General features: G+C 40.5%; 1 protein-coding gene across 4 annotated transcripts in view; it reads left to right on the forward strand.

Moving 5' to 3' along the window:
• The window catches only part of mprip (myosin phosphatase Rho interacting protein), an 85,777-nt gene that overhangs the window by 44,859 nt on the left and 13,177 nt on the right, over positions 1 to 27,741 (forward strand). For 2 of the 4 annotated variants that reach the window (XM_072455999.1, XM_072455997.1), the window contains exons 6-16: positions 475 to 628; positions 1,540 to 1,975; positions 9,029 to 9,191; positions 9,946 to 10,032; positions 12,579 to 12,635; positions 13,323 to 13,391; positions 13,462 to 13,551; positions 13,633 to 13,742; positions 18,087 to 18,621; positions 19,628 to 19,765; positions 22,060 to 22,119. In XM_072455999.1, coding sequence (XP_072312100.1) covers positions 475 to 628; positions 1,540 to 1,975; positions 9,029 to 9,191; positions 9,946 to 10,032; positions 12,579 to 12,635; positions 13,323 to 13,391; positions 13,462 to 13,551; positions 13,633 to 13,742; positions 18,087 to 18,621; positions 19,628 to 19,765; positions 22,060 to 22,119 — 1,899 coding nt within the window. The remainder of the gene's footprint in view (positions 1 to 474; positions 629 to 1,539; positions 1,976 to 9,028; positions 9,192 to 9,945; positions 10,033 to 12,578; positions 12,636 to 13,322; positions 13,392 to 13,461; positions 13,552 to 13,632; positions 13,743 to 18,086; positions 18,622 to 19,627; positions 19,766 to 22,059; positions 22,120 to 27,741) is intronic. The other 2 variants (XM_072455998.1, XM_072456000.1) reach the window with 2 other exon arrangements.

Here is a 27,741-nt window from a genome sequence, read left to right on the forward strand (position 1 = left end):
GTATTTTGTAACACAATTGAGCCATTTTCATTATTTAAGAGCAGATTGAATTGTATCGAATCGTGATTAATCGATTCAGGACGTTATGAATCAAAATCAAATCGATTTAGGAAATTGGCCATGATACCCAGCCCTAGTAGATTGTACTTAACTGTAATAGGCACCGTAGTGTTGGGGAACGCATGAGTGAGCTACTTAGTGCAAACGAGCGCTTTACAAATGTGCACTGGCTTTGCACTGGCTTTGGACTGGCTTTGCTCATTTATGATGATAATGTCCGGTTTTCCTATTACTAATTAGTATGCTCGGGACGCGCATGAGTGGAAGAGGGTGTTAGTGGGTGTTTGGAAGCAGTCAAACACTTCACACTTGATTTTGTGGGCTTTGTGCGCACACCTTACAGAACTAATAGGCCTCTCGCCAGCTTGTGGCGCTCAAGCGTAATAATGCATAATATTTGTTGAATCTGTTTAGGAGCCAGGTCCAGCGAAGGTGGCAGTGACCGGCTCGGGGATTCCAGAGACGGAAAAGGAACCAGACTCCAGCTCCATCATCTGGCAGGAGGAGCTGAGCCAGAGGGAGCCCGAGGGAACTGTGCTGTGGGGCTCTGCTGACCTGCCATCCAAAGGTCTGGAGGGACACTATGAACTCTCCTAAAGAAAATAATGCAACCTCGATGGTTTAAGGGCTAACAAGGCAAAAGACATACAACCAAAAGAAGTTGGATTTTTTTGTACATATTCACTATAATCATTTTGCCTTTTAATGAGAATTAAATCAGTAATATTTTCTTCCGATAATGAAACTAGGCAAGCCTAATATTTCCTAGCAGGTGTTTCTGATTTGGGGCACGTTTTATGCTTACTTGAAGGAAATTATAACATAAAAAACTCCATGTCCAATGTTTATGTAACTAAGAATAAATCAGTATGACTATTGTTTTCAGTAAAAACTGTTTGATTTCAGAATTTCAACCTTGTGTCTGGGGACACAGATGGATCACATTTATGAATGTTTTAAATACAAATCTTACATATCATTCCTTTAACAAGGGCCCAGTGGTTACACATTAAAAGACGAGAAAAACTATGCCACAACTTATCTCACTTGACAATCTTTTATGTAATCTTTGATGACTGGTGCCATAGTACCTGATTTTTTTTCTTCCACATAATAAAGTGAAATCTGTCTTGCCAAGGTACAGAAATATTCTAAAAGCAGCCTTTAGGCTGAAAATGCGGCAGCTGTGTGCTGCATCTAAATATAGAGTATTTTATTCTGTGCACATAAATAAATGAGCAATAAATTAAACTGCTGCAAACAATAAAATAAACTAGTTCTGTTTTTAAAGTTTTTAAGACTAAATCTTTTAAAAGACAGCAATAACATGCCACAGCTTTGTTTTGTAAACTCCATATTTATTTTTAGCTTAATAACTTTCTGTTATCTTAATCCTCACAACAAAATGAAGCAATTAAATAAGTCTAATGTAACTTAAATTGCAGTTTCTCCTAAAGGCTGCTTCTCTGTTTACTCCAGGTGACATTGCAGTGGCCTCAGACCTCGGCTCTCTGAATGGCGATGAAGTAGACCGCAGCAGCAGCAGCAGCCACATCCTCCACGCCTCCGTGCCCCAGCCCGCCAGCGACCCGCTTTCCCCCACAGGCTCCTGCTCCAGCCTGGGAGGGGTGCCCCGCTGCCTATCACCGGCCCCCAGTGACCCATTCCCCTCGGGGAGCTCCCTGCTGTCCAATGGCTCCCACATCAGCGGCTCGCTCAGCTCCCTGGACTCGGATGCCAGCGGCAGCACGGTGACCAGTGGAGAGTGCCATGGCCAGGTGGTGCACAGGGGCCAACACCATGACACCCCCAGGGCCCGCAGGCTGGAGGCCGAGGCTCGCAAGGCTGAGAAGAGGAGCCGCTACAGGAGTCCCGAGAGAAAGGACAGGGAGGCGGTTGTCAGCCCCGAGAGGAGGTCTGTTTTTTCACACACTAGGGTTGTGTTCAATACATCTATTTTTTTTTTTAAATTATAAAAATAAACAAAATAAAATTCTTAAGATTTTTGTGGCCTGTAGGCTTTAAACGAGGTGGAATAGTTCTTTTGATATGCTGTTTGTGCTGCGCTCCTCGTCGTGGGGATCGGGATACGTATCGTAATGAGGGAATTGTATCGGAATATACAAGTATCGGGATACATATCGTATTGAGAGGGTCTTGGCAATACCCAGTCCTATCACACACAGCTTGTTTTTACACTTTTCAAACAGATCACCTTTTGTTTCTTGATTTTATGCAACACAACATATCAAACACTACAATTTCTTCTAAGGCAGTGTGTATATAGTTTGTGCTTTTACTGTTTTAATCCTCTGGAGTCTAAGAGTGGTGTTTCCTCTGGGAAATGTAACAAAACAATTCAAGAACAACGTATTTCCAATTCCGGATCTGGGAAATCTAGTTTAAATACATGGAATAGTCCACAGTTCAAGAAATGTCGCAATAATGGACCCTGAAAAACAGTTTGTCCTACCATAATGTTGGTTAGCTTGCCATCTGGTGTCGAGTTGTTGAGTTTAGGTTAAAGTTAATTTTGGGTGGATCTCATCTATAAAAGAAACCTGACCTAAAAGGCTAAGAACACTAATAATTATCTTGTTCAAAATAAGTAACCAAACATAATTAACTTGAATGTATGTATAACATACATGAAAGAATTGCCAAAATGGAATTACCTGAATTAAATACTAAGTGAATACATTCATAAAGACTCAAGAGTTCAATTAAAGGTTGAATGGACGATTTCTTTGGCCCAAATCTGAGTTATTATTATTTCCTTGTCGCGTGGACTGCCAATTAGTCCTGCCACGTATCAATCATAAAACGCACCTACCGCTCACCTGCAGCCGCGTGTGGCTCGTCCCCCGAGAGCAGCACGTTTCCGCGTGTCTAAGCGCATTGATCTATCATAATATAGTTCCCTCAGTGTACGGGACAAAATTAGACTGTTCGAGCTGACTCATAAGAGACTGAAATCTACGGGAGACGAGAGATGCGATGCAATCCGCCGCGCTAATAAACAAACGCACGTGTGTGTTGTATCAGTCCACACGGCGGAGTGGCATGCGCACTTCCGCCTGCGTTCTCAAATCGCCGAAAAATCGTCCATTCCGCCTTTAATTAAGACGTTGATTCTTCAGTAAATCAAAATTACTGTAGCAAACTATAGCAAGCAGTATGTTTGATCAAAGTGATCAAACATAGGTTTTAACCATAAGTTATTATCCATAAGTGCACTTAATAGGTTCAATAATCAAACATGTTCAGCTTCATGTTGAAAATACTCAAGCACTTGCCTCAAGTGTATAAGGTGTTGCTTAACACACATTCAAATAAGCCCAAATCTGCAGTGTCCTTTCAGTAGTAAACAAATCTTATAGGTTATTTTAGCATTACCCAAGAAAGTTTTCAAAAGTAGTCAAAGTAATAAATATACAGTGGGTATAAGTAAGTCTACCCACCTGTTAAAATGCCAGGTTTTGCTATATAAAAACATGAGACTTAAGATAAATCATTTCAAAACTTTTCCATCTTTTAATGTGACCTATAACCTATATGATTCAGTTGGGGAGAAAATGTAATCTTTTGCGCTCTGGAATTAGTATGTTAAAATTGGTTTAAAGCAGTGGTTCTCAAACGGAGAGTAGACTATATGAAATGAGGCAGTTTGATGTTCAAAGGTGCAGGTAGTCGAGAGTCCTTCATCTGATTCTCTAACATTGTTCTTGCTTTGCCTGGAAGGTTCCACAGTATGCCATAAACTCTATCTTTCATTTATCTAGTTAAATGAGTTTTTATTGTCTATTTGGTTACATGCTGTCCTAATAAATGAAGGACTTCAAGGAGTAAATATTACTGTAATTTTATGGTGTCATAGTGGGCCGCTCCTCCTTCAACTCCCGGGTCACTTTTTCCCCCCAGTCTGCCCCTCCTCATGAACAAGATTTAGATATTTTTCATTGTAAGTGATTAGTGAAGTCATTAAAGTTGATCTAACAGAAATTGCTGCTGTAATTTGATTATTTTAACACAGCATCTAACTTGGACAGATGTGTCTGGCGTGACCACAGTGCGCACGTCTGATGTTACTCACAGTGGTCATGGAGTCTGTGTGTTTGCTCAGACACAAGAAGAGGGAACATTGCTTCTGACTGAGCAGATCTCATTGTGCAGATTGTAGAGGGAATTTGGCATGAAATGGATTGAGAAAACAGTTAGGCCTATAGAGGATTATAAGAAAGACAAAACTTTGGAATTCGCCCCTAGAAGCAACTGCTGTTGTGCGTTACACAAATAAATTGAATAGAATTAAGATGTTAAATTAAAAAGATGATGAAGTAAAAAGCTTGTAGCCTACTAAATCACTACAATAAAAAACCCTAAAGACCATAAAAAGCTCATTACTTTGTAGCCTAAAGGACACATTAAAATGATTTGTGCTTAGAGTTGAGTTTTAAAGGGCAGCCTTCACCGGTGAATTGTGATCTTCTAAATTGTGCTAATTTTAGTTTTTTTTTTATGGCCATATTGCTCAGCCCTAGGCCCTACTAATAACACCAGGATAATAACACCAGGGTAATGTTTTTTTCCCTTGTCTGAATAAGCCTGATGAAGAAAGTTTGATCCCCATTTGTCTTGGAATGTTGACCACTCTCCGACACACGTTGGTCCAGAAACCCTCCAGCCGCCATTTCCTTTTAAAGGCATGGCCACTATCAGGACACTATCCCGTGACGCACACTTCTCCAAACAGTTTGAATTGCTAATAATCTCCACTGCTTTTGTATCAGTTCCCAGAGCCACTGTAAGCAGAGGCTGTTTAAATACAAACCACCGAGTTTCCATTGACTAATTTGGCTTTACTCCCTCATTTTCAAGTGGGTGGATGGGTGAAGAGGGGTCATCTCTTTCCCTTCACAGGAAGCTCTGGGCCCCTTGACCACCATGGGATGGCCCATAAACATGTTACTACAAGTGCATGGAAACTGGCCACTGCAGGCTCAATTGTAAAAAGGAAAGGATTTCTGAGGGTGCATTCACAATACACTTTTGATTTGAATTAATTTGCCCGGCTGGTTCGGTTTGTTTGGGTAATTGTGAGCGCACAATTGAATTCTGATCTGGACCAAAGAAGCAAACTATGGTCTGGTAAGAAAGGTGGGTCTCGGTCCGATTAATTGAACTCTGGCGCAATCAATTGTGAATGGAAACGAATCGGAAGTGGAACAAAACCAGGAACCATGAAATGAGCCACTCTGAGAAGCTCAGGATCAAAACAAACTCCTATGTGAGATCGATAACAGGAAAAATGTAAGGATGTACCGATTCCAGTATCTGTATCAGCTGATATTCATGTAACATTGAAATTGGCTTAAAGCACTGATACCAGTCTGCCGATTTTGCTCTCTGCCAATGAAAGAATGAATCTCGCAGTCTCTTTTTCCCAAGAGAAGGGTATTTTGTGTTCAAACTGATTCTATACATTTGAAAACAGATTTGATACTTATTTTAGAAAAAAAAATATACTTTACAAAACATGTATTAATTGCCCAGTCCTAGCTGCAATATTGTGGTTTATTGTAAAATAATGGTCTGCATGTGATCTTGTTAATCACTAAATACCAAGGGGAAACATTGTCTTCTTAATGTTTCTGCTGTATTGTGTTTGTGTGTGGTCTGGTCACTACAGTAAAATGCCCCTTTAAAATGACCTGACCTTGCCTATGTGTAGCATTAAACCAGCTTTATTGCCCAATTAGGCAGCATTTTTATTCATTTTTATTAGCACTGTTGTTTTTTAACGTTTTCAAGCGGAGAAGCCGCCACAGAGCGCGCACATGGCTCTGACACAGAGAGCAGGATGCATAAATGAGACTATGATGAGGCGAAGGAGAGATGAACGGGATATTAGTTAATCCAATCACTTTACACCGTGGTTAGGTTTGCCTTGTTGTTTGCAGTGGAGGAAAGCTAATGCACTAGAACAGCATTGAGTTGTCGGAGGGCCAGAGCCCCATTCTTTGTAAATGGGGTATTAAATTCAATAGAGAATGTTATTATTTCTCTCTTTGCTACTGTTTTAAGTTTAATGAGCATTAACTGCAGTAATGGGAACTAGATAACAATTAGTAATTCATTATTTGAGTATAATAAAATAAAAAGCTCCCCCAGTCACATGCTATTCACCTATCAACACTGCCGCGCCAAGCCTCTGTGGCCAGAGGAAACACTGGTCTTTTTTATTTTCAATAATGTTACTTTCTAATTCATTCCTGTAAGAACCCACCTATCTTTTCTGCGTCTATGGTGTTGATGCTGCTTTGATTCCCATCTCTGACCCCTCACACTACTCTCTCTCCTATCCACTGTTCCCTTTTAAGGAGCGTGGCTTTGGCTGAACGCTCCCCAAATAAGGCTAGGGTTTGGGCCACAGTAATGTAATATTTGCCTGTGCTATGTGCTTCCTCCGCGCGTTGCTGCTCTTCTGTGCTTGAACATAAGGCCTGTGTGGGCCGGTGTTTGGTGTCACTCCAGGGGAACAGACACAGATTTAATAAACAGAGTTTATATTCACTACATAGAACAGAGAACTGTAGTTTGAGCCATCGGGCCACGGACAGACTGTTGTGTTGTTATTGCGGAGTATGGTTGTCAAAAAAGGTCAATGACAATTCTAAACTTTTTGATTATATTAAAGGGGTAATGGGCGATTTGAGAACTCAAGCGGAAGTGCGCATGCGCACTCCCCCGTGCGGACTGATACAACACACATATATGTTTGTTTATTAGCGCGACGGATCGCATCGCATCTCTCGTCTCCCGTAGACTTCTTCTGAGTCAGCTCGAACTGTCTTTCTCTGTCTTCATTTTGTCCCGTACACTGAGGGAACTATATTATGATAGATCAATGCGCTTAGACACGCGGAAAGTGCTGCTCTCATGGGGACGAGCCGCACGCGGCTGCAGGTGAGCAGTAGGTGTGTTTTATGGTTGATACGTGGCAGGACTAATTGGCAGTCCACGCCACGAGGAAATGAGACTCAGATTTGCACAAAAAAAACGTCCATTCAACCTTTAAGTATTATTGAAACTAGATTAGACCACATGGTGAAAAAAACACAAAACCAATTATTCTTTGTTAAAATACAATAATGATTATAATATAGAGATGGTTAGGGAAACAAGAGTTCATTGTTAGGAGTTGGGCAAGTAATCTCATTTTAATTTATCGAGGTTCATTCATTTCTAATAGTCAATCGATTATTTAAATTGATAGATCCACAGCTAGTTCTGTGTCCATAAAAACACGATGTTTGGAGCAGAGATCAGAATTCGTAGGTATTTTTTCAATCAATCAAACTTTATTTATAAAGTGCATTTCATACAAAAAAATGTAACACAAAGTCATGCATTAAAAACAATCCCACATGCCCATACCTGACCCAACCACCCTCACAACCCCCTGACCCCACATGGCAAGACATCCCAAACACAGACACAAACTCGGATTCGGATTTTTTAATTGATGCATTTGATATGGGACAATGCACACATATTAACCATATTGTATATGCAGATACAAAATAGCTTGTAGCATTCTGTGGTCTGAACATGTCATGTTCCAATTTCTTTCCACCTGCAGTCTCTGGACAGGTTGCTGTTAGATGCTTGTGTTGCCTCAAGTCCCAAGTCAAGTATTAGAAAGTCAAAGTACTATGGTTTGAATTTCAAGTCTTTTCAAGTCATTACACAAAATTACAGAATACAGTTTGTATTTTGGCAATTCATAGAACTTTTGTAAATTATCCTACTTTAAAATCTTGGTCACAAATAGAGAGACGGAAGGGACTTGTATACTTTCAGCGTTTCATTTCACAGAAACATCTATCCACTGTAAAGGGAATACTGTTGTCGATACCTTGAAAAACAAGTTGTCCAGTCCCAAGTCGAGTCCATTTGATCAAGTCATGTCTGAAGTCAAAAATAGTGGCTCAAGTCTGTCTCGTGTCCAAGTCACGATATGCAAGTCTACACTTCAGCAGAACATTGTACTGATTGAGCAGTTTGTTCAAAATAAAACAAGAAGTCTCTTTTAATAGAGTCTCACTATCAAAACACTATCACACACAGTCAGCACACCTGTAGAATTCACATTCACTCCACTTATCAGTGCAGACTGGTTTGCTGTGAGAGGAACCAATGTATAAACAGGGGTGTAAACATGTCATAGTCTGTGCATGTTATGAAATCATAATTGCGCTCCAAAGGCTTACGGTTAAAAAGAGGAAGAGAAAGGATCATGCCCATTTCATGGTGTGTAGTTTAACATAATTCATAGTTCTCAACGTAGATACCGCTACCGCCTTCCTTCAGAACCACCCCCATGCCAGGACAGGACACTTGAGCATTCTGCCATAGGAACTAATGTATTCTCAGATATTATACAAGATTGATTTGGACTTGTTTATGATGGAAAATAAGAATTTTCTCCTCATATTCAATATCTGTAATTTGCCCTCAAGTGGTTGTTAACATGAGCTGTTTCTGTGAAATGAAACAGTTTTCTGCCCGTGAAACCGATTTAATCAAATCATTTCTGAATTAAAAAGGCTAACATCAATGATATTTTTTTGTTTTATTGTGCTATTTTACATACACGTGCTGATTTACACACATTGTGCTATTTTACATACATTAAAGGCGCAATGGACAATTTTTCGGCGATTTGAGAGCTCCAAAACAACAGTTGCAATATCAGATTTGCATTATGTCTCCACCTCTACGATGTTGTCCTCTAACACATGTTCATGTTTGTGTATTACCTAGAAAGAAAATGTAGTTGCATACAGGAGTGTGTGGCTGTAACCAGTACATTTTTATGGCCTTTTTAGATGTCCTTTTTTGTTTTTTCCCTTAATGTGTTGGCTGTGTTTGTATACTAATGTAAATGTGTCCTGTTGTGTTGCAGTCGCTCCGGTGTGATCGAGAAGCTGGAGGCCCTGGACCTGGAGAACCAAGAGAAGATGGAGGTGGAGGAGTTCGGAAAAAGTGAAGGGAGGAGCGAGGGGAGGAGCGAGGGGAGGAGCGAGGGGAGACAAGGCCGCAGCGAGCACCGGAGAGTTCATCCAGAGGTACTCTCACTTCCCTCTTCTCTGCCTCTCTCTTTCAGCCCTTTCAGTTCCCTCCATCATGCTTTTTTAGTGCAAGAGGTCAGAGGTCAGAGGTCGTCTGCATGAGCCGTGTTCAGATCCAGTTTCCCTTCTGTGGTGGTATTTCCGTAGGGCTACACACTTCCTTTTCCCACCAGCTGCCTCACACTTTGCAAATATTGGGATTTTTTTTTAAACCAATATTCACACCACAGTAAATATTTTAGGGGGAATTCTGTATTATGTTAAATCAACTTCAATGAGCGGTGTTTCCTCACTGCGAGTGTACTCTAAAGTGGTATTTACATGTAGATTGATTCTTGCATGTTTGCGTATTTCAGTATTTTCCAGCAACTGAGGCTTGATTGCTCACAAAATTTAATAAAGTTGAATTTACAGGTGCAGTGCAGATGGTGATTGATTGATTAAATTATAGTTAAAGTGACAGGTGTTTAAGAAGTGTTCTTGAGTCCAACGGCAGAGAGAAAGAAAGGGAAAGTCCGTCAGTCAATGGACCTATTTCTATTATGAATGTGTTTTAGATCAATTGCATTTTTTAATGATCATTATGTGTTATAGTTTAATACTAAGTACCGGTACCCAAAAAAGTATTATATGTCTCCTTTATTTGAGAGGACTCTTATAAATATTTAGAAAGTCAATTGTTTGACGAGTTTGCAAAATGGTGAGGAATAATTTTTGGTGGTGTGTGAAATGTGTTCTGTTTCCATTCTAGGAGCAAGGGCAAGACTTCCCCTCCACTCTGCCCCCGCTGAGGAGAGCCAAGTCCCTGGACAGAAGGACCACAGAGTCCGTCATGACTGTAAGACACGACTCTTCTATTGGCTGTTCTAAAAACTAAAACCTAGAATCTAGAAACTTTGTGAAAATTAGCAACTGCAGGTTAGGTTTTTCCTCACAGGATCAGTTCTAACTGAATCAAATGCCAAAGTCAGGGGTGTCAAACTAATTTTGGGTCGCGGGCCGAACATACCATCAAAAATAAAGCAATTCAAATTAAATAGCTTTATATTGCTAGTAATAGTTATTTTAGACACTGTTGCACAAATCTGAAGCGGGTGAGTCCATACTCATGCATCAGCAGCAGGAACAGGAATATGGACTTATGATATGATGCTCAAACTCAATATGAGCTGATAATTTCACAAAAACATTTAAATAACGTCTTTTGAAAATAAAGTGACAACGACAAGTGTGGATGTTAATAAATTAAATATTGATTGATTTTTTGGATGAAAAATACCTGTAAACCTTTTTGATGTGGCTGGAATTTTGTCAGGGAGAGTTTTAACGTGTGCAGCTTGCATTATCAACGTCATGGCATTCGCCTCTGTAGTAGAATCCTCATTCTCGACGTCTTGGTCATCATACATGACATGATGCATGTCTGCATATTTCAAGCCCCTGTCAAATCCTGTTGCGACCAGTATCTGTTGGTTTAAGATAAGATTGAATTCTCGGATGCTCGGTTAGCACATCACGCCACGTATCAGTCTGTCTTAAAACCATCAACTTATTCTTAATTCTCACTCTTTTTCCTCGCATCGACCGATCAGTCACTGACACACTGAACACACATGTTGTCGCTTTTTTAACTGCCAGTGACCCGCAGTGGCCGCCAGGCATCGTGATTCTAATTCAACATTCAATGAGACATTCTCCGTTTGTGTTGGTGACATTTCTCGACGGTTGTCGCGACATTTTCGGCTTTAAAATATTTCTAGCGAGTTCCAGTGATAAAAAATTATTCAACACAGCGCTTTTTTGAAAAACGGTCGGTGAGTCGGCGAGATATAAGACAAAAAAAATAAAATTGGCATCACTTTGACAAAGTTGCTGGTATTTTTTTTTTCAGTTGGCTATTTTTTTTACCAAGTCGGTCGGGTTAAGGCAAACAGACCGCCTCAGTGTCCAGCTCTTCAGTCACATTAGTATGGAACACTGTCAGAGCTCACAGCAGATTCACTCACTAATGTTAATGCTTTATTATTTATTTTTATTTCATCTTTATTAGGACCATAGGTGAGGACACAAGTTCCATAGCTTGAAAAAATATTGCAAGTTACAATAGTATTTACAGCAGTGGTTTGGATTTTTTCCTCACAGAGCTGTTATCACAAAATATTGTTTTCTTGTTGTTAGTTACACATTAGCACAACTCTAACGTCCACAAACCATCTTTCTTTCTTACACGTGTTTCCCAAAGCTACACGTCTCTTTCCCCGCCCCAAACCCTCTGCTCAAGTCAAATGTAAAATATGACGCTCCAGCAGCACAGCAGTGCTGAGGAGAGCGGGGAAGGGGTGGGCACTGGTAAGGATTGTGGGACATGAAGTTATATCGATCAGAAATTAATAAATATAATATATATTTGCGGGCCAATTTAAAACCTCTGGCTGCATGTTTGACACCCCTGGTCTAAGTACTCCAAAAGTCCAAAAGACACCTTGTTGAGTGCTGGATGTGGTTTGGTAACACACTTAAAGGGAATTAATGGTGAACAGAGGCCTCTGTTACCTAACATATAAGATTATATAAGAAATAATTGGATTTTACTAACTTTCCACATTTGAGTCCTAAACATGCTCTCACATTAAGATAAAAAGGCCTTTGATTGCTAAAGAGAGCAGGAAGAGTTGCTGATACGCCGTACATACAATATGTTTTCAATTTCTTTTTCAAACACATGTAAACTACATCCTCATCATATGATTGAGCACAAATGTTGTATCATTGGACACAGGATTCAGCGACTGTGTTTCTTGGTGTGAATGTTGTTGACCAGTTCTCCACGCTGCTGAGGGCAGTAGTTCCCCCTCTACCTCTGCGAAAAGGTTAACTTTTGTTGTGCTTGTGTTGAGCGCACTGTTAAATGTTGCTAAATGCAAGTCACAAACAGTTACTGAGTGAGTATGAGCACCTGCAGGACGCATACTGCATCTCTGCTTCCCAGTCCGACCTCATCAAAGCCTCAGCTCCACTCAGCTGATTTTAGCCACTCCCAGCCTGACGGGGGGCTCCTCTTCTCTGGCAGGAGGAGGAGTTAAGGCTTTGAGAAGGTATGATTGAACAACTGAGATGCAGCCACGGTCACCACAGTGCAGAGGAGCTGACCTGACTCTGTGCTCTGTCACTCCAATACAATCCGCTCCATTCTACAGAGTTCAGGCCAGCTTCATTCAGAGTGGGCATGTTGGCTTCTTCACCTACACTCAAAGTGGATATACCTGCTGCCAAGCTAAATAATACAACAGCTAACAGCAGTCTGTGCTGCATGGCAATGCAGAAACTATTAAGGCAGCTGTTATTTTTTCTGTTTTCTAATACGCATATAATGTCTTATTCCAGCCTGACCTACTGAATTTCAAGAAAGGCTGGATGGTGAAGCTTGACGAACAAGGCCAGGTAATTTTTCAGTTGTAATTCTGCTTCATAGGGCAGGCCTATACATTTACCGTACATTTCAGGCTATACAGTGCTCCTGAATCAAAGCCGCTCCAACCAAATTTACAAAGAAACAAGCAATTGTACATATACAGGCTTCACCTGTCAATAACATGAGACATTTGTAACATGAGATATTTACACACGGGTTACACACGGTTGTCTTTTTAACCAGGGGTCTCGCGGTCCGCTGCGGCGCAGGTCTAATTATACAACATTTTCCGTGACTATGAGTTTAATTGTAATATAACACACACAATTTTGAATTTTAACAAATAGAAAACACATCACAGCTGTCCCTACTGTCTCCTCGGTCCTTGATTACTCTCTGTGAGCTGATTTACCTGTGTCTGTGTCTTCATTGACATCTGGTTCGATCTGCTCCTGAGCTTGTGCGATTGAGTGTTCCGTTGTAACATTTGTGATGTGCTATTCAGACGTAAGCAGTCAGACAAGTATGGTATATTTTAAAGCAATGAAAATCAAGATTGACTCACAAAGTGTTTTGCTTTGTATTAAAAAAAAATAATAAAAAGTTTTTGGATTTGAACTCCAATCCAATCCTGTGGCCGTACTTTATTGTAGTCTTGATAAGGGAACAGGGAAAGGGCTGTGTATCCTGTTTTACACTGACTGTGTGCTCTGCAGTGGAAAAAGTACTGGTTTGTGCTGACGGACCACAGTCTGCGATACTACAAGGACTCCATCGCTGAAGAGGTGGGTAGACCTTCTCACTGTCTGTGTCTGTATGTCTTTCTCAGTCTCATCAAGTTGTTGTTCTCATCAGGCTTCTGACCTGGACGGCGAGATTGATCTTTCCTCTTGCAACAATGTAACAGAATATCAGGCCCAACGCAACTACGGTTTTCAAATTCATGTAAGGGAAGGAGCTTTAATGAAAATAGTTTGTTGGCTCTCACAAAGACGATTAAACATTGCTGTTTGCTCTCCTTATCAGACGCAGGATGGGGTTCACACTCTGTCTGCCATGACGGCAGGGATTCGTAGGAACTGGATCCAGGCGGTCATGAAGAACGTCAGACCCTCCACTGCCCCCGATGTAGCAAGGTTTGGTTCCATTGTATACTGGACTAGTGTGAAATATGAAAGTAAATGGTATCAAAAATAACAGTTCAGTGATGAACCCTAACCCCAGGAATTTAGTCGCACCATATTCTCTTTACATTTCCTCTCACGCTTCTCAACGAAAACATTTCAAACTTTGTCAAAATCCATGTGCAATGAAGATATAAATTAGATTTTGAATATAACATTAGGTGTAGTCATGGTGACCTTTACACAAAATGTAAATTTTCTGGGGGGGAAACATAATTTACAAACATTATTGAATTTGAACGAACCCAATGGAATGTATTAGCACATTTATGAGCTGGATGTACAGATATTCCAATTAAGGTCCTATCTATCTCTCCCTTCAAATTGTATTAAAAAATCATAAAAGGCAATCTGTTTGACATGAACTTGTATTATATGTATATTATTATATATATCAAATCTGTCACATAATTCTAACTTTTACCATTTAAGAGTTAAAACATGTGCAACATTCAAAGATTATTATTATGATTATTAGGCCCGAGCACCACAAGCTGGCAAGAGGCCTACTAGTTCCGTAAGGCCGTGCGCAGCACATAGTGCGCACGAAATCTAACACTCACTAATTAAACACTCACTAACTCACTCCACCACTCATGCGCGTCCCGTGCATACTAATTAGTAGTAGGAAAATGAAACATTACTGCTGTAAACGGGCGAAGCCCGTGCAAAAGTGCGCACTAAACAAGTGTTTTACATGGGGATGACCACCGCGAGTGCTTTACATGGGGTCCCCATGTAAAGCACTCGTTTGCGCTAAGTAGCTCACGAATACGTTCCCCATCTCTTGCACGTTCCGTGCATATAAACATGTAATGCAAAAATTGAACATTATTACTGTATAGAGGGCCAAAAACACAAACTCAAAATTAACAAAAGTACCCGTCAGTGACCAGGAACCCACACCATGAGGTAGGAAAGCGCGAGAACATCCGTCGCAACAGTGCCAACTAGTTCAAAAAAGAAAAAATATGAAACTCTTAATCTTTGGCCTAAGCACATGAAACTTGGAACATTGATAGAGCTATCTTTGACGAGTAAAACACACCTGGCAGCATCGCTGTATGATAAACAGGAAGTCAGCCATGTTGAATCGAAGTGGCGCCGCCATGTTTGACTTTTTTCCCCCAAAATTGTACTTGTCCTAGGTTTTTTGTCCGATTGAGCTCAAAATAACTCTTTTTGCATCTAAAGACATTGAAATTTTATAAATATTGAAAACATTTTTGATAGTCCTTACGTTCTCCTCGTAGCACGCCTTTAAAAAAGGCTTATTTTCCTGTCACGCCTAATGGAATCTACGGAGCTCATATTTCACTCACTAATGGGGTTTTATGGTCTGATTGGAAATAATAATAATATAACAAATTTACTCTATAGCGCCCCCTATCCATTGTGTGAAAAACACAACATTGTCTGATTTGTTTGAAACTCATGGGTTATATTCTCCTCGAGACACCATGGAAAAAAAGCGCATTGCAGAAATTGTGTATTTTCACAACTGGCCAGAAGGGGGCGCAATTAATGCCTTCACTTCCTCTTCTTCTTTTGTTTTTATTATTGTATTTTATTTCCTCTCGTGCCGTGGTCTTAGCGTTAGCATCAGCATTAGCGGCGGGTCTCTTTTGCTAGGTGACGGAGGTACAGGGAGAAGGTGGTACGGTCTAAAGACTAAAGTCTAAGAGAATGCAGTGTCAGGGCAATCGTGATCAAAACACGGTCGCGCGGTGTGGCTAGGAAGGCGGTCGGGCTAGGAAGGCGGTCGGGCTAGGAAGGCGGTCGGGCTAGGAAGGCGGTCGCAAGAGCCATCATCGCCGCTACCGCGGCTTTAATTCTTTCTTTCTTTCTTCTTGGGACCAACCCCCCTATTTTTCACCCAGTGAACATTGACACAAAAATGTGCACACCTCTAAAAATCATGCCTCTCTACATTCTGGCTATCGCCTTCTAAAATTAAAAAAAATCGGCACCTCAGCGCCCCCAAATGTACCAAAATTGCATTGAGTGATAGGAAATGACCCAAAATAAATCTGATCGTAGAATCATGAAATTTGGCGCAGAGGTAGATGAGAGAAGTAAATAACAAGAGAAGTAAAAAATATTACGCAACACCGTCCGCCCAACCAAATGTCAGCCATATTGGTTCAAAAATGGCTAAGCATGACTAGGGAGTTTTCCCAAATGTCGTACTTTTACGAACTCCTCCCAGGGTGTTGCCCCTAAAAAGCTGAAATTTTATGAAAATGGAGTGGGACATTAAACGTTATTCAAATTATGGTCTGTGCTGCAAAGCCGCAAACTTGCTAGAATTTAGGAAATTTCCCGTTTGCGCAGATAAAGTCCGAATTGCATCAAATTAAAATCAGTTGTTAAACTCTTTGCGCTAAACCTACTTGAAGTAAAAAAAATAATAATTTGGCGCAAAAGCGCCCCCTGCAGAGTGAAATAAAATTGTATATGGAGGGTAAAATGTTTAGTTTACGAAATTTGGCACAAAATTAAATTTTGGCATCCCGATCAAAAAAATATTTGTTACTGCTTTGCCGTAGCGGTGACAGAAATCTTCCATGTTATTCCATTTGGGAAATCACCAGATCTCTGAAATGTGAACATTGCTGACATTTTACACTTTTACGAACTCCAAGGGCTTTAGCCCAATTAACCTAAAATGTTGTGAGACTCATCTTCAGGAGTGGGCCATCAAAAGTTCAAATTTTGATTCTAAGAGCTACGGACTTAGTGCGGCGGAGCTGCAAACTTTTCCCTTCATATGTAAAGCAAAGGGAAGAAGATGCGACAGCATCACGGATTCAGCTGTAGGTGTAATAAAAGGTAAATTTGGGCGCGTTAGCGCCCCCTCCTGTTCCGGCAGCGTGGCGAGGGCCAATCATCGCCCCTTGCGGCCATATTTAATTATATATACATTTTTTTAAACTTAAACTTCTCCACTCAAATTTACACGCTTTAATCACATAGTTTGCTTTTGAAGTTCCACTTGCTCAGTAGCACCATCTGGACCATCAAAATACATTAAGAGATAGGAGGGGGTGGAGCCTATTTCTTCATTGTAGATGGACAAAACTTGGCACACATCTCAAGATCATCTCAAGACAGATTAAAATTATATTTTGGCCACGCCCTCGTCTGCAATTTTAGTTGAAATTTTGAGACGTCCAAAATCCTATCCCAGTATTTTAACTTATCCTAGGGTTTTATCCAACGCACTCCAAATTGAGGCAGCATCAGGACAAGTATGGGATCAAATTATGTTAAATAATTTGCGTACGTCTTAGGGTGTGGTCTTAACAAGTTCTTGATGAAGCAGCCATTTTGAAAGCAGGAAGATCCTTGTAACTTTTGAAAATGTCAGTGGATCTGGACATAATGAGGTGTTTGTGTATTTTGATGACCTGGACATAATGATATGTGAAGTAGAATGGCTCTCCAACGCCCCTTGCAAAGTTCTAATGGGACAGAAACCTTTATCTCACACGTGGCACCTGCAATTTTGAACAGTATGCAAGGTCAAGGTTGAAGGGCAGCCTTTCCACTGAAGCGTGCCCTTCTGTGTTTGCAAAGGATGCTAGGGCCCTTTATCACTACTTGCAGTTTTAATGTTGTTTTTAGGGAGAATGTACAGAGATATTGAGTCCATAAAGATCTCTTTTGGCTCCCTGAATGTTTTAGCGCAAGATGATGGCACAAGAGAGAATGTAGAATGTAGAAGAGACTAGATGGCAAAGCAAAAACAAGGCTAGTGCACGTTAGTATCAGCTGTTTCCTGTTCCATCACTCAAGTCAAGACCCAAACTGCTATATTTCCAGTGCATAATACACCAGAAATTAGCCAAACCCGATGCTTTACGTAAAGATATGTTAAAACGTGCTGCAGAAAAGTACAAAAAAAATGCAGAAAAAGTGGCGTACGAACAAGAAGTAGTTTCCTGTTGACTCCACACAAACAAACTTGGAATTACTTTACGTCTTTTTTTTCAGCCTCAGTTGTAAAAAGTATCATTTTGGAAGGATTTTGATTTGATTTATTAATAAAGCATTAGTTATATTTGGTCAGTTGCTCTGATAGCAGAGCTCTGCATCTGGACTCAAAGCCAGGCCCTGAGCATGGAGACACGCTACCGTTAACAGAACTGTTCCAACGTGCTCTAAAGTGAACCAATCTGGGCGTTCAGGACCAGTCGATATAGGTATATTATGATATGACATGCAGCTAGTCTCTACCAAGTAATGCAGCATTTCTATCCATCTGAAGCTAAAAAAAGAATGTTTGTGTTCCAGCTCCACTGAGGACCACTGCTCATTCTCTCCTCTGGAAGGTTTGGTGCGACCAGATGTGACCCAAGACTCTCCTTCCTCCGAGACGTCCTCCGTGGACTCGCCCTCTGTGGCCAAGAGCAGGGCCAGGGAGCGCAGGCGAGAGGGTCGATCCAAGACATTCGACTGGGCAGAGTTCAGACCCATCGCCCAGGCCCTGGCCCAGCAGAGGGCTCAGGAGGCTGAGAGTCGTACAACCGACCTGGCAGAGCTGGAGAAGAGCCGCCGCAGGGAGGAGAGACGCAAGAGGTACGAGTCCATGAGTAGCTCGGCAGTGGAGCCCGCAGAGGAAGGAAGGATTGAGGCGGAGAGCACTGGGGAAAGCGGAGGGCCCGGCTCTGTGGAGAGGCAGCAGAGAGTGGAAGAGGTGATTGAACAACACTGGAGACAAGTTGAGAAGACACCTATCAGAGAGGAGAGGAGGGTGCCCCTGGCCCCAGCACAGCAGCTCCAACAGGCCTCGGAGCTAGAGCAACTGCTGGACACCTACAAACAAGGGGTAAGTTTTAGACACACTTTAAGATGTCAGGGGAAACCTGTGCTGCTCTGCCCGTAGGGCTGGGCATTATGGCCCCAAAAACATTTTTTGATTCCCACTGTTTTAATCAAAGTCATCAGTGCGATGATTGCTGTTCCCTAGGGCTGGGCACCATTATTCGGTTCCAAGTAGGAACCTACCAAAAATGTCAAAGAAGTACAAAGAACTAAAATAATAAAGTTCTTTCTGTGCTAACTTGATGTTCCTTGGCTTTAGATATCCGCATCTGTGTAAAGATGTGGCCGGGGTCCGCATGAAGTTGCTGGAAAAACTAAAATATTATCCAAGCTTCGCCAAAGCCGTCCTCTTCCGTCAGGTCACGTTGTTAAAGCGTAAATGTGAATTTAAAGCATGCTGCCTTTTGATACATATTCAGACAAATCAAAAGTGAAACTTAACTGATTTACACAATAGTTTTGAGTTACACCTGAACAGATGTCATACAAATAGGTTTTAAAATAAGATTTCACACAGTTACATTAAATGCTGAAACAATAATTTTAGCAACATTTTTGCTATTCAAAAATATTCAATGAAGTATATTGAGGAAAGTTGCTGCAGCACTAGGTATTGATTTTTTCTTTCATTGAGCAGTTGCGAGTGAGAGGTGTGAAAAGATGTTCCATGACAATTTCATACTTTTTGCCATCGTCAGTTATTAAAATTACAAATCAATCAAATTTATTACCGTAATTGGAAGTACATGCTTTATAGTAGTAGAAAAAGCTTCAGTTGTAGGCTTTATAGTAGGTAAGTCAGTGGTACATGTTGTTGTTTTACAATGATTCCTCAAAATTAAAGCCTTGGTGTATTGGTGGGTCATTAGCACAGAGTGCTCGATTTCTGATCTGAAGGTCGGCTGTGTGTGTATGAATGGGTTCCTTGATGTAAAGGAACCCATTTCAGTGGCTTGAAGGTAGAAAAGCGCGAAATGAATGTGACCATTTACCATTGTTGATGCTGTTAGATGGAGGAGCTGAAATCCCAGCTGGAGAGCTGTCACCAGCAGCTCCTGGAGTCCAACAGGCACAAGGAGCAGCTGGAGCAGCAGCTAAGGAGTTCTCTTGGGAGGGAGCAGGACGTCCGCACCGGTTACATCTCTCCTGTGAGTTCTACTCTGCTCTACTGTCTCATACCATGCCTCTGCCATCCCTCTCATAACATTCGCTGCATGTCATGTTTCATGTAAAAATATGTAACTGAGTATGAGTATGAATTCAGTGCATGTTTGAAATATTAAAATCCTTGTACTACATCGGCTTTAACTGTTTAACTTGTTATAGATCTGAACTCATGCTAGAAGATACTTAGCATGCTAGCCTTAGCAATTTCCTCAAACATTTGTTCATTACAATTCTAAATAGTGGATTAATTGCAATAAAGATTCCCTTCACAGGTTCAAAAAAGAAAAGCTAATATACATAAATATATATGCAATAAGGCTGCCTTTGGTTACATTGGAATGTACCTCTATTTTTGTATAATTCCATTATTTTATTTTTGCAACCTTTACACACATTTTTCCAATAATATAATATCAGTTTATCTTCTTGCCCATTCAACATGAATATTTTACTCTACAGTTATTGCTATTCACATTTGCTAAGTCTGATCTTCTATGCATAAATAGATAGTATATACGCTTGACTTCTAATTATGTGCATGAACATCATTCGCTTTTTACATCTTTTAACTTCTGTAAGACCATCAAGTGTACCTTATATATTTTATAAGCTCTTTAATGAAATGCTGTACTTCTGTTTTGTCATTTTTATATGTAACACTTTTATTGGTTGGTTGATGTGTGACCTAAAATGAAAGGGTAGATATATTGTCTGTTGACCATCTCAGCTCAGAGTTCAGGGAATGGTCAGGTTGAAGACGTGACACAGATAAGTGTGTTTTCCTTCCATCCTAAAGAACCCATGCAGCTGAAACTAATATTACATAATTTACTCCAATGTATAACCATCTAATGTGCATGTTCTGTTTTGATTCACTAACAACTGGCCATTTAACTCTTTGCTTTCACATCACATCATTAACGGGAGAGATGAGTGTTTTTTGATTGTGGATCAATTGGATACATAAAAAAATGTGAATACCAAAATTCATACAAGGGACTTATAAGCAATCTTCTAGTTTGGAAAGCAGTTCTCTGTAGTGTTCCATTGTGTGCATTTAGATTCCACAGCCACGTTTCCACTGGTTTACTTTGGAGCTTATGAGACGTCCACAAGTGTCTCAACTATTTTAAGATAAGATAATCTTTATTGTCCCACAATGGGGAAATTCCAATGTTGCAACACAGACTAGGTACAAAAACAGATTAGGAACAGAAGTATAATAATAAAAACAGATCATTTAGAAATAACACTCATAATCTTCTTAATAATAACTTATAGCTGTTGTATGGGAAGAAAATATTACACAGGAACGATTGACATATCACAGTATTGCACATTATTATCATGATTAAGTGAACCACACCAGTAGAATTACGTGACACAAGCGGAGCGTAAAAAGTACCAAAAACAGGCTTTGAAATGAAAATAATAATTTGTCACCAAACACTGCCTGTAACTTTATATGTTGAGTCCCCATGCTTTGCAAATCCAATCTAGAACTGGGTATTTCCTGTTTATCAACACACAATACGCGAATTACGAATGAATATATTATATTTTCAGTGCATAGTGCTCATTAGTCCAGTGCATTATATAGAGACGTTAAAACTGAGAGAAGTGAAATAAATGGAGAGTATGAACCAGAAGTGGTTACTTGTTTACTCTAGCTTTAGCCACGTCTTACAGTGCCACCAACTTGGAATTACTAAACGTCTTTTTGTGAATTGTTTGGATCGGCCTTGTGTTTAAAAAGTATTTTCAGGTACAATTTAGTTTTTATATATTAAAAAAAAACTTACTATTTGAACGAGGTCAGTGGCTTACATAGCAGAGCTCGGTCCAGCAATGTGGAGCCAGGCCCTTATCATGGAAATGCACTCCACCATTAACAGAATCGTTCCAAGTGCTCCAAAGTAAACCAAACTGGAGGGGCAGGGCCAGTCAAAACGTGGCACAAGTCTCCCTACGATACCTGTTTGTTTGCTAAAAGTTAAGTTACATTTAATTTGTCTCCAAACTAGAAGAGCTAAGGCAGTTGCCTGATGGAGTGTCTCATTGATAATATTTTACAGAATACTGCTCTCTCCCGTCCTATGAATCACTATTTTATCTCAGATTTTTTTTATTTAAGATGATGTGTGAATGCTAACAGTAATGTCACCTTTTTTGTTAGAAGTAGCAGTAAATGATTGCTAGTTTAAACAGATAATGATTAGCAAGCTTGTGTGTCCCCTGCTGTGTGTTAACCAACTGTCTGGTCCCCTTTTCCAAGCTGGAGCCCCCTTTGGGTCTGGAGGCCGATGTGACGGCCCAGATGAAGAAGAGCGAGCTGGTTAGTTCTCAGGCACAGAGCTTGGCCAGGAAGTACCAGGAGACCAAAGAACTCCTGAAGCTGCAAGAGCTGAAAAAGCGCAGTATGCAAGCACAGCTTGGCCTCACGCTTTCTCACCTGCCCATTAAAGACGCTTACTTTTCTGACACACCACCCCCTGAACCCGTTCTAAAAACTGTTAGCTTCTTGCTTCACGACAGCTCCGAGGCAATTCAGGAGCTAGAAGACATTATAACTGACAAAACTTTCACCACCAAGGAGCTGTCTTCCTTGCTCAAATCACATAGCTGCAATCGTGATATACCTGATAGACTACAACTCCAAAAGATTTTAGAAAGCTGGAAATGCCAACAGGAGATCACAAATGAGACTATAAGGAAGAGTTTAGCCAAGGCAGGAGAAAGCATTCGAGAGTATGAGGCACGTCTTTTAACCATGGAGGAAGCAGTTTGGAAAGTCCAGAAGCAAAGCTTTGAAGGGCTCAAACACCCTTTCAGTTCTTGCCCCAAGTTTGAGAATCACTCTGAGACAAGTGAGATGACCATCGGAATGCTTTCCCAGAAGATGGAACTGTTGACCTGTGAGAACGGGGCCTTGAAACAGCGATGTCAGGAGATCGTCAACCAGCTGACTGAAGCTGACCGAGAAATCGACCGTCTAAAAGCAGAGTTGATCTGCCAGCAAGGCGGCAAGCAGCATCATCTTGTCATGGAGGAGCTCAAGATTTTAAAAGCCGAGCTGGCTGAGAATCAAGCTAATGCCATCGACAGAGAGTACTATGAGAGGGAGCTCAATGAAAAGTCTTTAAGGCTCCATGAAGCTCTAGTTACCCTGGAAGAGCTTGGGACTACTCTCAAAGACACTGAAAAGAAACTCCAGCTGAAGGAAGCCACTTTAAAAGGTTTGGGCTTCTCTTTGGACATGGAAGATGAAGACTTACAACCTGACAAATACCATCTCCATGAGCTCCTTGAAGCTTCCAATGCCAAACTGCATGAGACCAAAGCACAGCTAGAGTCATCAGAACAGAGATGTAAAGAACTTGAGGTTAGGAACGAAGCACTTACAAGACTAAACCATGAGTCAAAATCAGTTTTAAAGGAGAGGTTAGCAGAAGAAGAGCTCCAGATGCTACCAGACAAGTTGGAAACACCGAATAGATTAGAAAAGCCCGAGTATGTTCAGACAGTGGATGTGGAGGTTGCTGATAAAGGAGAACAAGTGGTAGAAGTGTTTGAAAGGAAGTCAAAGGCTGTTAGGCAGGTTTTAGACATGGTAGCTCAGGTAGAAGTTAATGTAGAAAGGATGTTGTTAGATCTGAGAAGTACTTTATTCGAGGCACCACAAGATGGACCTTTGATGATTAGCCAAGCAGACAGGATAGTAGCTGTGGAAGGGGAATTCTGGAGCCAAATGGGTAAAGTACATCAAGATGTGGATAGATCTAGCATACAGGTTACAAGTTTGGTCGAAGAAATAATTGTTCAAGAACAAGCTAATTTAAAAATACATAGGCTATGTCAAAAGGCAAAAAGTGATGAACTCCTGGAAGATTTTGCAACAGTGTACAGTTGGCTTGACAATGACGCTTACAGTTTAGTTCTTCAAGAGTTGCGAAATGCCTTGCTAGAAAAGGCAACGGTAATGATCTCAGCTTCAAAGCGTAGAGATGAGAGGCTTATGTCTTTGGTTCAACCCAGCATAACATTAGAGCTACAACGGAAGCATGCATCAGATTATCTGCGAGATGCTTTTAAGGAGGCTTGCTTGGCGTATGTGACAACAAGAATGAATGTTGAGCATGAAAAAAAGCAGTTGGAGAGTTGGTCTGGTAATCTAGAGTGTACGAACTGCTTAATATTAAAAGAGTTGACAAGTAATCTCCAATTGAGAGTTGACTATCTACAAAGTCAAATGTCTGAGGTCGATCTGAAGATACAGATTGAAGGAAAGGCTATAGATTCATTGGATAAGACGATAGAACTTCAGGACATGTTGGCAAAGCACAAAAAAGAGCTAAGAGAGCGTAAAGAAATCTATGAGCAGGAAAATCAGAAGTTACAGCTGGATTTGGCAAAGGTCAACGAGGCGTTACACCTCCGTTCAGAGGAAAATGTCAAAGAGATTGACTCTTTGACCAACTGCATGGAGAACCTCCAGGCAAAGCAAGAAGCAGAGCAGAAGCTCATCACGGAGAAGTTTGATCGGGAGATAAAGGAGCTTTGGAGTTTAGTCAATCAAGCGAAGTCTGTTGACCATATGGATTATACTCCCCAAACGCTTAAAGAGCACATCCAAGACTTGGTCCACCAAGTGTCAGTCATGAGCGAGGAGAAGAGACGGCGCGTGGAGCAGGACGAGCCCACCACGCTGCGGCGGCTATACGAGCAGGAGCTGGAGAACCTGAAGGTGGAAGCGCTACTTGTCCTTGCCGTTCCTCGTCTGTGATGCCTTGTGTTCCTTTGTGGCATACCCAGAACCCCCTTCCTCCTCTCACCCCCCACCCCATCCTCACCCATCCCTCTGTGTGCCCCCTAACCCGGCTCACCCTCCTGTTGCTAGACCCTTCAGTGTTGCATGAAAACTAACTCCCTCAGGTTAACCACTTCAATTCAATTCCATTTATTTTGTAACGCCTAAAATCACAACAGCAATTGCCTCGAAGGGCAAATGTTCCACCAACCACTGTTGAAAAGGAGCCCATTTTCTTATCATATTTATAAGAAATATGCAATTCTGGTGAGGTTATGCTGGACCAAGCTTCAGGTTTTCAAGTAAAATGTGTTCCTCTTGATTTCACGTATTAGTCCAGATTCCTAATAGTGTATCGTGGAATGTTTGTATTATTATTGTGATTGAATTCATTTTTTTAGCACATAGATGCTATAGATGTCTCTTAATTTTCAGGATCACGGGCGTTGTGGCTAATGGCAAATTTATTGGATCAAAGAGTACTACTCTCTGCGACCACCTCACTGTCATTATTTGATGATCCCAGCAAAGTCAGTTTACTTGCTGCTTTTTATTTTTGCAACTAGCTATATATAAAGCAAACATGTAAAATACAAGCAAATAAAGCGGAATGGATTAGGTTACACATGAAATAAGTATTTATGGTACATAGGCAATTTTTCATGTTAATTAATGTAATCAATTTAAACTAGTATTAAGTAGGAACATCAAGACCATTCGGTTAATGTATAAATGTGATCGTTCAGGTCACAATATAATCAAAACTATCATAATAATAACAAGAATAATTGTGACCAGTTAGAATTATTCATTTCAGTTCCACCTAGGCTCCCAAAAATAAGGTAACGGTAAAGTCTGTTTATGTCACATTAACTTTACTTATCTATTCCGAAAGTTTGATTTCATAAAGCTGCCCACATACTTGAGGAGACTATGGGACTGAAAGAACATTTTGGATTAATCAATAATTGTGAATAATTGTTTAATCTCTAGATAATTAAAACGTTATATTGTGACCTCCTTAGAAGTAAGCTTAAAGTATTAACTACACAGACAAGACCTTTGTGCAGGATCTACAAAGTTTGCTTAATTCTTAATTATAGCCTATAGTTTGTTATACCAGTTTTCTGAGTGTAAGTGGAGCATTTCCACAGCAGCTACACAGTCGGACATCTTTGAGAGCGGGCATGGCTGACTGTGAGTCAGTGCAGGAAGTTTACATTAGCTGCACTCTCAGGCCCTGATCCCTGTGAAAACACTTCCTCTGTTTTACTCTCGTTCCACTGTTACAGAGAGTGCTGGGCCTGGCCACAGCATTACTTTCATATGAAGGCCTCCTAATAGAATAGATCAATGAAGCAGCACCAGCTTCTGCACTGTTCACAAGTGTTATATATTATATGGGCTACGCAAGTTCCAATATAGCTCTTGGCCTCCTCTCTCTATCGCTCCCTTCATGGTTTAAACTAATATTGGGAGATAGGGGTGCTACAGTACATGGAATCATAATGTGATCCTGCTTTGTAAATTTTCCAACTAAGACTTTTCTGTTTTATGGGTACCTGATGTTTGATAGTGTAACACCTTTTATATTTTAGATATACTGTGGTGTGTGACATCTTCCACCACAGCACACATTCACAAAATGTCCTTACAATTTTCATAAATTACCTAATATGGCTATAGTGGTAGTTAAATAATTACAGTATGTAACATAAATTATATTTAACAATTAGAATTTCATTTTTCACAGTTAATAAAGCTGTCACACCACAGGACATCAAACTGGCACAACGTTTTGTTGTTGAAAAATAGGATGTTACAAAAGTAAAGAATAAATAAAGATGTATTTGAACATGTAGCTTAAACCCTAAACCCCTGAATTGTCCTGGGGCATAAATGACAGATGAGCTCCTTCTGGTCTAAAAAGTGATTTTTCATGTCACACAGGTTTTGGATTATGGCATTCATTTTTTTTAGATTTAAAGAGAGGGTATTCCACTACACATTGTTAACACATAGCATATATAGATCACCATGTTACCTTTTGTTGGCTTGAAATGACTATATTTGTGCTGCGCAGTTGTTAAGGTGGCAGCACACATGCCAGTCTCCGGCCACAGTGTCGTGATTTAGAATCAAGGCTCTGACAACTTACTGCATGTCTTCCCTTCGCTCTGATCTCCATTTCAAACTAAGCTGCCCTGTCAAATAAATCCTATGGGCCAAAAAAAAAAGGAAATTGCTATATTTCCCGAAAAAAACATATTTATATCCTTTTTTGATGCTCTGATTCCCCCTTCTAATGTGACTATGTCACTCTAAGTCACTCCCCCTTCACGGTGTCAGCACAACACAAGCACAGCAAGCAAGATTATCTATGTATAATAACAGTAATAAACTGTTTCATATTTGTTATCCAAAACAAGTGGCCAACTTACTCTTCTTCTTCTTCAGTGTTTTATGGCGGTTGGTATCCAAGTGTCCACAATACTGCCATCTACTGTAGTTGTACGTCTTAGACTTTAGACTGCTTTAGACTTCAGACTTTATTCTTTAGACTTTATCACCAGACTTCTCCTTATTATTAGGAGGGAATCCTTCTTTAGAGTCTGTGTATTAGTTAGTCCGTGATTCAAAAAGCTTTTGTTGAAGAAGCTATTCACTTTATTCCGGAAGCCGGTCTGAGCGCGGCCATACGACTTAATCCTTCTTCCGGTTGTATTGGTTAACATGGGGCTCTCGACCTTGAGAGAAAATAAGTTCTAGACAGAGAATTGGTGCATAGTTGAAATAGGTGAATTCTTGGTCACATGAACATTGGATATTTTACACAAATCAATCTACTTTATTGCATATTTTAGCGGCGAGACTTTACCCTCGTTCTCCATTCAAACCAATGGAGTTTCCACTGGGCGGAATAAGGTCAATAGTTCTTGGTAAAATGGTGTAATCAAAGAAAGCAAACGATTTTTGCCTGTCACTGAAACAAACTCTAGCCACTCTCATTTCAATAAGAAGCCTAAAAGAATGGAATAATTAAGTTAAATTAAATTAAGTTAAGGAGCTGTGTAGCCTCTATCTGCTGCTCTTTTCTGTGAGAGGGAGCACGACAAAGACTTCCTGAAGACTGCTTTACTCTCAATCAAC

This window comes from Eucyclogobius newberryi, unplaced genomic scaffold (genome assembly GCF_026437365.1).
Source record: "Eucyclogobius newberryi isolate DKJ021-1_F unplaced genomic scaffold, fEucNew1.0.hap1 SCAF_20, whole genome shotgun sequence".
Lineage (NCBI taxonomy): Eukaryota > Metazoa > Chordata > Actinopteri > Gobiiformes > Gobiidae > Eucyclogobius > Eucyclogobius newberryi.